The 13,776-nt window shown below is 38.2% G+C and overlaps 1 protein-coding gene and 1 non-coding gene across 2 annotated transcripts; one reads left to right on the forward strand and one right to left on the reverse strand.

Moving 5' to 3' along the window:
• Window positions 1-522: 522 nt before the first annotated feature.
• LOC116031552 (phospholipase A1-Igamma1, chloroplastic) lies at window positions 523-3,185 on the forward strand. The gene is made up of 2 exons (XM_031273783.1): window positions 523-1,415; window positions 2,239-3,185. Exons 1-2 carry the CDS (start codon window positions 610-612, stop codon window positions 2,915-2,917), a joined length of 1,485 nt encoding a protein of 494 aa, XP_031129643.1. The 5' UTR covers window positions 523-609; the 3' UTR covers window positions 2,918-3,185.
• A 3,858-nt stretch (window positions 3,186-7,043) lies between these two features.
• Window positions 7,044-7,126, reverse strand: TRNAL-UAA. The gene has a single exon. It is a non-coding gene; the product is annotated as a tRNA-Leu (tRNA).
• Window positions 7,127-13,776: the final 6,650 nt, after the last annotated feature.

Genomic DNA, 13,776 nt, shown 5'->3' on the forward strand with positions numbered 1-13,776 from the left:
GATAATTTTTTTATTATATAGATATTGATAAATATTATATAATTTTTTTCTCAGTCAAAGTCTAAATCGGAACCATTAATCTCAGTCAAAGTCTCTTCGACTGAGATTATATTTATATGTATAGCGTATAGGACATGAGAAATACGAGTAATAATACACTATACAGGTGAACGGACAATTTTACCCCTTTATTTGACCTCAACTTAATCAAAATTTGACTAAAGGACCGACATTGGATAGAATTTTAAAGTCAAAGAATTTAAACTGTCCAATTTAAAATGTCGGGGACTAATTTTAAAAAATAAACATAATCGAAAGACCATTGTTGAAATTAACTCTATTTTAAACCCTAATTCACAAGGTACACCCTGGTCATGGTAGAACAGTTGAATAAATTTCTCGAAAAGTCAATTAATCGTTAATTACAACGCGTGAGGGCTGGTCACTCGTTTCGGTCGTTTTTGGTCCGAGTCAAACGTCCAATAGTTTATAGTCTGTATACTGTCGCATTGAATTTGGAATTGAAAACGGCCTCAAATAGCTGTCCTATATATATATATATGCAATAATTCTTCCCGATCATATTATACGCAGTAAATATTAGGCGAGATGCAAGCAATTGGCCGCCACCCACACAGCCACCCTTCAACCACCGGTCTCCGCCGCAGCAGCCATCTTTCCGCCACCGCAAAAGGAAGTCCTGTGATCCGTGCCTACAAAGATGTTTCTTTCGAAACTCACAAGAAGAAGAGGGGCTCAAACCGGGCCACGAAATTAGCCGAATCCTTGTCTAACTTCATCAATCTTCAAATCGAGACGGCTAGTCTTGCCAAGCGGAACAATATCGTGGGCATCGATGACAAGGCAGACACTCCCTTAATGTCCCCCAAGGAAAACATATCGGAGAAATGGCGCGAGCTCCATGGCTGCAAGGAATGGGAAGGCCTTCTCGACCCGCTCCACCCGTGGCTCCGGCGAGAGATCGTCAAGTACGGGGAGTTCGCGCAGGCGACGTACGACGCCCTCGACTTCGACTACTACTCGGAGTATTGTGGGAGTTGCAGGTTCAATCCCCACAAGCTGTTCGACAAATTGTCGCTGAGAAGAAGCGGGTACAAAGTCATAAAGTACGTGTACGCGATGTCGCAGATCGACATGCCGGAGTGGCTGGAGACGTCGCGCTTGGTGAACCGATGGAGCAAAGACTCGAACTGGATCGGGTTCATAGCCGTGAGCGACGACGAAGAAACGCGGCGGATCGGGCGGAGGGACATCGTGGTGGCGTGGCGAGGCACGGTGACGCCGACGGAGTGGTACGAGAACACGCAGAACAAGTTGCAGCCAGTTGGGCAGGGTGAAGCCAAAGTAGAACAGGGATTCCTTAGCATTTACACCTCCAAGTGCGAGTCAACCAGGTACAACTAGGGCCTTTAATGATTCTAGTCAAATATCTTATTATTTTATTAGAATTTAACTAAAGAAAATTTTATTTTTAAGGCAAAAACTTGTGTGAGACCGTCTCACCATGAGACGGGTCGGGTCAAGATACAAAAGTAACACTTATATGCACAAATGACATACTTATATGCTAATATGTAATACTAATCAGGAATAAAATTTTTGTTACTTATTAGGGTAAATGTAATAATTTTAAGGGAAAATACAATTCTTGATTATTAAAAATTTATAATTAGGTATATAACTAGGTAGTTGATTAGGAAATTGAACAATAGGACTAAATGTGATACAAATTATCATGGTTAAGGTGCTCATCGGACGGTCAAGAAGCATTGGGGAGCCGATTAATCTTTTTTTTTTTTTTTATAAATTTGTTTAATTTTTTAAGACTTAATAATTATAAACTATTTAGAGTTGATACTAAAATATTAAATATTAACCTAAAAACATGAGGTTAAACAATTTAGGGTTATTTCTGTGGTTTTGAATGAAATAACTCAATAAAAAAAGAATGGAACAATACCTAATCAGCTAGGCGATCTAGGCGGCCTAGTTGGTTGCCTAGACGGCTTAGTCCGCCGCCTAGTTGGTCGACTCCTACTTTTTACCTTAACTTTTACTCTCTCAGGCACTCTTAATATAGACACTTTCTTTTAGGATCTACTTAATGAAAATATCATATTCTTAATTGCCACACTATGAAGTAAAAGTAAGAAGTAGAATTTAAGAATTCATGTAGCAGAATTATTATAAAGTATTTTGATTTATTTACTCCCTTAGGTACAACAAATCAAGCGCCTCAGAACAGGTCATGCGGGAGCTCCGAAACCTGGTGGACTTCTACAACCAAAGAGGCGAAGAAACCAGCCTAACAATCACCGGCCACAGCCTCGGCGGCGCACTGGCCGTGCTCAACGCCTACGAATCCGCCGCCAACTTCCCCGGCCTCCCCATCGCCGTCATATCCTTCGCCTCCCCCAGAGTCGGCAACATCGCATTCCGCGACGAGCTCTACCAAATGGGGGTCAAAACCCTACGCGTGACGGTGAAACAAGACCTAGTCCCAAGAATGCCGGGAATAGTCTTCAACGAAAGCCTCCAAAAGTTCGACGATTTCACGGGGACACTAGAGTGGGTCTACACGCACGTGGGAGCCGAACTCAAGCTCGACGTCAGATCGTCGCCGTATCTGAAAAGAGGGTTCAATTTCATCGGAATCCATATGCTGGAAACGTACCTTCATCTTGTTGATGGGTTCATAAGCACCAGTTCCACGTTTAGATCCGACGCCAAAAGGGATGTGGCGTTGGTGAACAAGGATTGTGACATGTTGGTAGATGAGCTAAGAATACCGCCCAATTGGTACCAATTAGCCAACAAGGGCATGGAGCGTAATTGCCATGGTAGGTGGGTTAGGCCTAAAAGGGACCCAGAAGACATACCTTCACCGACCATGTAACCGGCCTCGTGCTGGATCAGATCATTATCAACTTGTATTCTTTGTGTATATATTTTTAGCTTTTACTTTTGTGTTGGTTAAGCAATATAAATTAGGGCGGCTAATAGATGGAACACGAAAGGAAAAAAATTGTTTGTGTTCGTTTGTTAAGAGTTTTAGAATTTTCGTGTTCGTTTGTTAAGGTTTCTAAAAATTATATTCGTGTTTGTATGTTAACTTGTTAAGTAATGTTCATTAAAGTTTGTGAACGTGTTCATGAACATCTTCATTAATGTTGTCAGATCAAACACGTTCGCGAATGTTATATAAACAAATACATGTACATGTTCATGATCATAATTTGTCCGTGAACAAGAAATATAAATAGTCTATATGTTCATGAACAATAACCAAACAAATAACATAACGACTTAAAAATATTACAAATAATTTCAAAAGTAACATCTAACATCAAAGTCAAAATACCAAGTCCAAAAAAAAAAAAAAAAAAAAAAACTTGTTTGTCCACATTACAAACTAAAAACATAATAAATTTAGACTTAGTATCCACAAAGCTTAATACCTTTAACTGCAAGTTCAATCTAGTGATATCGTCTTCACATCTTCAGTAAATTATATTAAATTATATATATTGTTATATTAAATATTACAATTAAAGATAAAATGATATATATTAAATTAAAGAATTAACAATACTTACTTTTGCTTTTCTTGTAAGATTGTACAAGTTAGGCAATAGTCACTACTTCCAAATAGTAGCATTTGATGAGCTAAGAATACCACCCAATTGGTACCAATTGGCCAACAACGGCATGGAGCAATCGTTATATATAGCGCACTGTGGACCCTGGTCTGAAACGACGTCGTTTTGAATGTTAGTAGACGGTGGACGCGAATGACTTCAGGGAATACACAAAATTTTTATCTAGAATACACAAAATGACTTGAGAGAATACACAGAATATTGACACAACTATACAGAAACCATCCTCCTAACATTCGAATACACAAAACATGTCACAACCTATGTTTAAGTACCCCTATCATGAATACACAGAATCGTAGTCTACAATACACAGTACCACTAACATGAATACAACAAATACACAAACACACCACTAACGTGATTTCCAAAAAAAAAAAAAAAATCGTTAATTTTAAATGACCAAAACGACGTCGTTTTGGTACGGGGTGCACAATGCATTGTGCACCCTGGTCCACGATATAAATTACCGGCATAGAGCGTAATTCCCATGGTATGTGGGTTAGGCCTAAAAGGCTAAAAGGGACCCAGAGGACATACCCTCACCGATCATGTAACCGATCTCACGCTTTTGTTCAAATTATACTATGGACCAGGGTCTACACATTTTGTATCTGTAATTGACAGTATATCTGTAGCTATTATATTATGTGTCAGTAATTATTTATGTTATTTATTTATATGTATATAAATTATTAACAGCAGATACTGAATGTTTTAATTGAAGGTACAAAATTTTTTTATCAGGATTTACAATACAATATGAACTCTGGTCTATGGTATAACATTGATGCTTTTATATATTTTTAACTTAGAAAATACTACTTGGACTCCCAAATTCTACTCTCTACTTTTACTCTCTCACATACAAGTGTGATGTTGACACTTTTCTTGAGACTCACAGAATGAAGATAACCTGATAACCTATCATATCTTGTCACATCCAAGTAAAAGTGAAGAGGCATAAAATGAGAGTCGATGTAATAAAACTCTTTTAACTTTTACTTTTCTGTTGGTCAAACAATATAAATTAGTTGGGAGTTGGGACACGGCATTCACAAGTCTTGACATTAATTAAGGTTGGAATTGGTATTCTTCATAAAAACGTGAAAAATGATGGAATGGAGAAAAGAGTGACAAGTCAAGGACCTTCGGATCCAGTGACACTAAGTTGCTCTCTCATTTAGAAGCTAGGTTGCGAGTTTGAGTTGGGGGTGATATTAACTTGAAATAGAGTAAGTAGTATTCAAAAAAAAAAAAAGAAAAAAAAAAGAGTGAGAGTGAAAGGGAAATTTCTTTGAAAAACTAGGGAAGTTAACGAAAGATTTTTAGAGTATTCGTGTTTGTTTGTTAAGGTTTTTAAAAAAATTCCTAAAGTGAAGAAGTATCTTACAATTTTAAAAATAAAATAAATTGCACTTAAATGAGCCTGTTCGTGAATAATATAATTTTAAAGAAACACTAAACAACATGCTCATAAACATTACTAAACAGTGGCAGATCTAGAAAACTTTCTCAGTGGGAGCGAAAGATAAACTAACAAGATATTTTGCAAAAAATGAAACACTTTAGAGATCGAGTCATAAATATTATTAACTAGAGATGAAAAATCAAAATACATCTAACATAAAAAATATTTAAAACAAAATATGGAAAACACATTATAAATCACTCATCTCACTATTAATAGTTAAAAAATGTCAAAAAAAAAGTTCACTCATCTCACTATTAATATTAAGAAATAAAACAAAATCACAATATTACAAATAAAAAATTCAATTAAAATTCTCACTATTAATATTAAAAATTTTCAAAAACAAAATTCAATTCTAATGCTACGGGTTTGAACAATAGACATTGAATTCTCAGTATTGATATTAAAAGATTTGAAAACAAAATTCAATGCTAATTGCAAGATTCAAACAATAGACCATTTCATTTCAAGGTATGAAAGAAGCCTTACCATCTAAGCTAAATTAACCTTTTTTTAAATATTGATATACTTAATATATATATGGGATGACAATATACCTGTGAGAAAGAAAAATAGGATGGTCATATTTCAATTTTAAGGACAGAAATTAAAAGATAGTCTTAAAAAGTTAGGCATGAATCATGATCCAAAAAATATAGGCTGCTTAATGTGCTAGCATTAATTTATGAATTTCTCCCGAACAAATTAAAATGAAAATGCATTATATATCAGAATGAAGTAGCTAGTTCTACAGCATATTTGGAGTAATTGTTCTGTATATGTACATGAGACCCCGGTGGATGCATGAACCTAGGACAAAATTGGTTAAAATAAGAACCATTTATAACAAGAAGAAATACAGAAGAAGAGTAATGACTATTGAAATCAAATAGTGACCCCTCCCAGCATACTCGCATTAATGATTCAGCAGTTCACATGCTCTGGCATTATCCATTGCCAGTTAGAATAGTTAAACCAACTAATGGTTAACAAACAACCAATCTGAACCTTAAGAATCACATTTTTCATTAGAAACTTCACATCCTATTCTGGTTTTTTTTTTTTTTTTTGGGTGAAAGGAAGGGACCAATTATTCAATCAATTATTCAATTTAACACTCGGCCATCACTTACCCTAGCTACACATGGATAATGCAACAAATATATGTTAATAATTAAGAGTTGGACACTTTATGGCAGAGTGCTGAAGCACAAAACAAAAAGGAGCACTATACTCTCCTGGTTCTGAAGCAACATAGAAACATGCAACTGGCTCACTGGGCACATGACAATTCTACCTGCACCCAACGAGTTACCCACATCCTCGCTCCAATCGGTAATAAAATACCTACATAATTTGGGTAACGGGTATAGGTATGGGGGAAAAATTTTAAACCTGCGCGGGTATGGGGACGTGTGCGGGGAGGTATCCCCGCTGCGCATATATATATATATCTAAAAACATAATAAATGTGAATGAAGGTTATGCCCCTCATTTATTTCCATTTTTTCCGTTAAGGTTTTTTGTACATTATGCTATAAAAGTTGTACTACATAATATTTTGGACAAATATACCCCTACCATTATAACTTCTGTTATCTTTTCTACTGTTGTTACTATGCACATGCATCCACCGTATATTTTCTTATCTTCTTCAATAATAATAATAATAATAATATATACACATTAAATATTAGAGTTATATGTTAGTTATTTTTTAAAATATAAATATCCAATAAAAATATTTTACATTATTATTATTATTATTATTTACTATATTAAAATTTAAAATTTTAATACAAAATATTAATATTGGACACCTGTTTTTTTTTGCGAATCGCGCATAAGAAAAACTAGTATATATATATATTAAAAGTTAGAGATACAAATGCTGGCTATGGGGTTCGAACCCATGCGCACTTTAGTGCAGAAGATCTTAAGTCTTCCCCCTTAACCTCTCGAGCAAACCAGCAATTACCTTCAAATTGTGTTTACTATATTCTACACTTTAAAAATGATCAGGATTAGGTAAATCCAATTAATATGAAGAAAAATCTCAACATCTTTCGAGGCACACATCTCAGGTCAATCTCATTTCAGATTCAACGGTAAAACGTGAAGAAAATATTAATGTTTATTATTATTCAAGCGTGTGCATGTTCATATTCTTGCCGTATGCACAAGTGCCATAGGTTCTGTATTGTGGTGATATATTTTTCACTTTTACAGATGGGTTTGCTGGATTTCTGGTGCAGATCGTGTGTTTTTGTACCCCCTTACTCTGTCTTGTTTGTCATGTACCTTGTATGCATACGGTAGTAGTTACCAACTTTTGGGCGACTATGGTTTTTTTTTTTTTTTTGTTTTTTTTTGTGGGTAGTAGGAGCACAGGTGCCATAGGTTCTGCTTTGTCATTGTATATTTTTCGCTTTTACATAAGGGTTTGCTGGATTGCTTGTTCAAACGTATGTTTTTAAATATCCTTATTCCACTGTGTGTTGTCATCTACCTTGTATGTATACAGTAGTAATTACAAACTTTTGGGGTCTGGGTTTTTCTTTTTGAGGGGTGTTACAAGTGCACATTGTATTAATGTTATATGCACATGGCTGGGGGTGGCTTTCATCTATTGTGATACTTGTATACTAATATTGTTGCTTGTGTTTTTTTTCCCAGATTCCCGTGTACCAGCATCATGTTGTGATGTTGAAGCTTCGCCAGGTGGCAGCGATGGGTCTAATGAGTGTGTTATGCATGTCTCTCTGGGAAGAACGAAATATTGCATGCCGAATTGTGACGAAGCTAGCAACCCATTTGTGGGTCAGAGGTTTAGCACGTTGGCTGATGGTGTTGAGTTCTATGTCTGGTATGCTTCTACTATTGGGTTTGATGTTCGTCGTAGCACGGAATCAAAGGATAGGGAGGGTAAGGTCTTGAGGAAGTATTTGGTGTGTTCTCGACATGGTTTCAGGTAGCCTACTAAGGAGGTTTTCCCGGTAGAGGATGGGGTTGATGGCACTTCCATATTGCCAAAGAGACGTCGGGTTACGAATAGGGTTGGTTGTAAAGCCAAGATCATTTTTAAGCTTATGGGTGATGGGGGTTATTCTGTGTTTTCTTTGGAGGTAAGGCACACACATTGTTTGTGCTTGGAGGCTTCTAAGCCATTTATGAAGGTTAATCGTAAGTTGAATTTGGTCATCAAAGCTTTGTTGTCAATTGCGCGAGAGCGAATATTGGTCCAATCAAGTCGTTCAAGCTTTACAAGCAGATGGTGGGGGAGTATGCTGATGTTGAGGCCACCGGTGTAGACTTTCAAAATTTTAAGCGGGATTTAATGGCATATATTAGTGGGGGTGAAGCGTAGTTGATTGTTTAGAAGTTCATTCATAAGGAGTTGTGGTCTGCATTTTGCTTTGACTATGATGTGGATGAGTATGATCAGCTCTCGCGTGTGTTTTGGGCAGACTTGGTTGCTCTGCGGAACTTTGTGTGCTTTGGTGATGTCGTCTCCTTCGATATGACGTATTAGACTAACAGGTATGTGCATATGTCATTGTCGTCGTGTGCATCTATGTTGTCTGTGTTTTCTTCTTGGGCCTCCCTTTACAAGTGTTTGCATTATGGGGTCTTGGGTGTTTTCTGCTCTATCTGATCCGTGTCCCAGGTTAACACGTTCGCGTGTATGCATATGTGGGCATAGGCGTGTGCACGTGGTATATAGCTTTAGGTGTGTGCATTTATGTTATATAGCGTGTGCACTTGTTATTTGAACGCACTGTCTCATTGCCTATTTTTCACTGTGTGTGTATTCTGTGTTTTTTTGTTTAACTGTACGGTGCTGGGCTATGTGTAGGTATAATATGGTGTTCGTACCATTTACTGGCATGGATAATCACAAGAAATCTGTGATGTTTGCTGCGGGGTTGATTGCAAAGGAAGATATTGACTCCTATGTGTGGTTGTTTGATAATTTCAAACGAGTTATGGGTCATGAGCCAACATACGTTGTCACCGATCAAGAGCCATCGTTGCGGGTTGTTATGCCCAGGGTTTCCACTTCTTCATGACAACGATTTTGTATGCGGCATATCATGACAAAGGTTGGCGACAAGGTTGGTGCGGTGCTTGCCAATGATTAGTCATTTCGTCGGGCTCTTAATGATGTTGTGTGAGATGAGTGTATAACGATAGATCAGTTTGAATGTAAATGGCTTGAGGTTAAGGAGTTGCATGGTCTTACCGAGCATAGATGGCTTCAGCATATGTTTGAGTTGCATGCATTTTGGATTCGTGCTTTTTTTAGGACTTGCCTATAGGTGGTTTGGTCCGGACTACATCTCTGTCCGAATCACAGAACAATTCATTTGGTGGTGCACTAATTGTCATGCAAGCTTAGTGGAGTTTTTCATTCACTTTGAAGGCGCGATTTGATACTCAAAGGCATAAGCAGGCTAAGCTCGATGCTGCATGTGAGAGATATTTGCTCGTGCTTAAGACGCCGTTAGCTATTGAGCATTATGCTGCTGCTGTTTATACCATTACTATTTTCTATGACGTGCATGTAGAGATTGTTGCTAGTTGCTTTGACTATTGTGTGTTATCCTCTACGGTTGATGGCTCTGTGAAACGTGTTGGAGTAGAGCATGCAAATGGGGTTGTACTTGTGGTTGTATTTAATATGGATGAGACTACTGCTTCTTGTTCATGTAGGATGTTTGAGCGGGTTGGGTTGCTTTGTAGGCATATCTTTCTTGTTTTCAAGGATGGTCGTTTGGACTCCATTCCGCCGTGCTACATTGTTTCCTAGTGGACACGTGATGTGTACAAGCGCCCAATTTATGATATAAATGGTGTGCACGATGCTTCTATTTTACAGGTGGGCTCTACCAAGGTCTCATGAAGGAGGTTTGGAATGAGTTTTATAGTTGTGTTGCACTTGCCGGTGATAATTCGGATCATGTGTTGGAGTTGTCACGTGTTTTGAAGAAGTTGAGACTGTCATTTGTTAATGCGGACAGTAAGTCAACTTCATCTGTGCGTAAGTTTGGCATTATTCGGTTGTTTGGGGTGTCCTCACATCTCCAGAGATTGTTGTCCACCCCCTACTATTGCTAAGAATAAGGGGTCTAGGAAGCGGTTCAAATCCTTAAAAGAACTTAAGGTAGAGAAAGTTGCGCAGTCAACTCGTGAGTGCAAGACGTGCCACAAATTTGATGGGCATGACACCCGCAACTGCCTTTTCAATCCGAATCGCAAATCAAAGGGAACCGCAAAGTCAAAGTCGAAGGCAAAGGCAAAGTCAAAGGCCAAGGCGTAGTTTTCATTGCTAGCATGGGGGGGGGGTGTTATTTTAGTTGGTTGTGTTAGACATTGGTTACTGTTATTGTTTAATATTAAACATTTATTTCCTCACTCTTGTTTAGTTCTTTGTTATTATTAAATGTTATTTCTTTTTTTTTTTCCATTCTGTTTGGTATTAATCTATTTTGGCACCCGTTGCGGGTTTCGCCCATGTGCACTTTTTTTTTTGTGCTGTGTGCACGTTTGGAAGAGCTGGTGTTGTTTTGTGGTAGTTGGTTTAGCCACTCAAATAAGTTAAATTTCGTATAGTTTTTCACACACAGATGTTGACTAATTAGATTTTGGTGGTTTGTAAATACCATGCACACACTTCTATGCACTAGTGCACACGATTCGTGCAATACAATTTGCATGTGCTGTTTGTTATTTTTGCAATCCCTATGGACATGTAACGCATAAATTCAAACATGCACAAACTTTCATTCACTAGTGCACATGGTGTCTAAATAAGTGTGGTTCAAACACATCATGGCTCACACTACCATTACACAAATGGGACTGTAGTCGTCGTTGCACACGCATGTTAATATAGGTGCACAAACAAAAATAAAGCAACTACGAGTTGTGCCATCTGCCACGTTGTGTACCCTAACCATACTCAAGTCACAAAAATTATACTAGTAACCCACAGTCTGCTGATATGTCAAGTTGATGGTAATGTCTATATACGTGTTCTCCAAAAACCAAACAGTTTACATCAAATAGTCTTCATCATTGCATCAAAAGTCACTGGCTTTCGTGGCATAACTAAGGAAAAGCTCATGCTGGAATTTATGCGTCCCCATCATTTGTACAAGTGTTTCAATTGTTTGCTGGATCTCCCGAAGTATTTCTTCCTTGGTAGCCATGTCACCTACCTCCTTTATTAATTTCTCCAGGTCCAACACGATGGCCTTTAGCGTTGTTATTTTCTCATAGATGCGAGCTTCATAAGAATGCAATTTAGGGAAGAGGAAATCAGTTTGCAGTTCAGTATTTAACGGTGTGCAAGCATGGTCTTTTTCATACTATAATTTACTATTAATGTGGATATACTACCCATGTGCATACGAGATCATAACACTGTGCAAACAGCAGCATTTTTGAAATTTGTTATACTGAAAGTGTACTAATACTTCAGGTGTGAAACTCAGTCTGTTATACTGTGCACTATGTTAGTAGTAAAACAGAACATGCACCTTCACTTTTGCCCTCTGGATGAGGATAGAAAATCTGTCTATAACCTCTGTGCATGTGACTGTATAGCTTGGTGCACTTCAGTGTGTAACAATATGCATGCTATTTTGTTAGAATTCTTCATGGATGTAGGACGCTTATCTAAAAACAGTGTGTAACCTAAAAGGGTTGTAACATATGCTCATACCACCCATTTGCATCTCATTTTCGTACGCTATGCACAATATTAGTTACCAGTTTTAATGTGAATCCAAAATAAAAGCTCGATATTCGTCTTACCTTATCTTCCTCGCATGCTACCTTCGCATCTGTGTTTTCTAATTCGGCTGCTAACAACTCCCATTTCCCAAATCCTCCAAATTTGATTTAATTGAATTGCCGATCCCTCATTATCTTGCGTGTCCATCCTTTTATTCGTGGCACTTATCGGGGTACTACATTGATTTCAAACTTCACGCGGTCCATATATAGCACGTACATTGGTCCCATCGAAAGATCAACATATATAAAATGGTGAATTTTTAGGTGATAGTCAATTTCACTAATATGCACACATGTAGCTTGCTTACTGTTAGAAAATGTAGTGGTCCGCAAAATCTGTCGTGTTCTCCTTTTTTCCATTCATCATGGGTGTTCACGAGGTTTGTCAGGAAATATTTGCACCAATTCAGATTTGGGATTCGTGTCACATCATCCAGGTTGTCCACAAAAAGCTTGTGGCAATAACCATTAAGCATGCAGCAGGTCAATGTGGTGACCACCAATACCGTGAAATGGCGCTTGAAAATGTCACACCCTTCCGGGTATTCCCCCAACATGTTACAGACCATCCATGGTGTTATGTTGTGTTTCGTTGTAAGGAAGCTACCTCTCCACTCTAGTAGGGTCCTTGTTATGTCGTTGGGGTATCGGTTTGTCACTTCAACCTCGCCCCGTGGCAGCCCGAACACCGCGTGCATATCAGACTCCTCGATATGAAGGATTTTATCATTCTCCAGTTTAATTGTCATTGTTTCTAGGTCAAAGTTCATAAGGCAGTCAACGCCCTAACCGCTTTGGAGTCTCAATTACTTCAATGTTCAGGATCTCCTGGAATCCTATGGCCTCAACTGCGTTCCGCTGCCGGGCATTCAAGTTTCGTATAACATTTACGAGTGGTTTGCCAGTTATCCGAGTTTTCATGCTCAGAAATCTAGCATTCTCTTTCTCTGTTAGCTCATACGCGGGGGCATCCCATGTCGGCTCAGCTTCTAGGCGATGTAAGAGTTGCTAGGGGAGGGTTCACAAAACCGTCATCATCTCCCACCGGTGTAGACTGTTGGGTTGTGACTTGGGTCATCTGGCGTTTGTTACCTGTGCAGTAAAAAGGAATTTCAAAATCATTAATGAATTAAGTTTCGCATGTACTACAACTGCCATGCACACGCTTCTGGTATTGGTGTACACAGAGTTTATTATACTACCCATCACACTGGTTAAACACCTTATGCAAACTCCAACTAACATGCACATACTTCCCTGCCCATCCACGTGCACTGGGGTTTTGCAATACAATTTCCATTTGCTGCTTGTAATTACTAAACTCCCTTTGTTAATGCAGCAATTGAAATCATTTCGAAATAAGTACAATAGTAAATAAGCAAATACACCAGATTCACACATTCTTAGTAAATAAGCAACTACACCAACTTCTTTCTACATTCCATTCGAATACATCAACATTAGCACTTGGGTTAAATACCGTTTGTATGGCAGTGCAACTATACATTTATGGACTATAGATTTATACATGCAATATCAGCATAACTTCTATGCTTGCACTGAGGTCAGTGTAGGGCCCAAACATCTAACTCTACATTGACCCACTATTGCCTGTCAACATCTAATTCTACAACTAACTATTGAAACTTTTCCTATGGGGACCACTGTAACACACATCATTCGACTCTTTTGGTCGCTTACACCTGGGACCACCACCAACTCCTGAGGCAGTTTTAATGTTTTTTTTTGGGTTTTCCCAGTGTGCCACATAACCCCGATTCCAATCAACCCAAAGTGTTTTTTCGGTCCCTTGGTGTGTTT

This window comes from Ipomoea triloba, chromosome 10 (genome assembly GCF_003576645.1).
Source record: "Ipomoea triloba cultivar NCNSP0323 chromosome 10, ASM357664v1".
NCBI classification, from domain to species: Eukaryota; Viridiplantae; Streptophyta; class Magnoliopsida; order Solanales; family Convolvulaceae; genus Ipomoea; species Ipomoea triloba.

What these genes read in the sequence shown, in the direction of transcription:
- LOC116031552 (XM_031273783.1), top strand. Translation starts at nt 610, where the DNA reads ATGCAAGCAATTGGCCGCCACCCACACAGCCACCCTTCAACCACCGGT. An exon ending in TCCAAGTGCGAGTCAACCAG is followed by an intron (nt 1,416 to 2,238) that starts GTACAACTAGGG and finishes TTACTCCCTTAG; the next exon opens with GTACAACAAATCAAGCGCCT.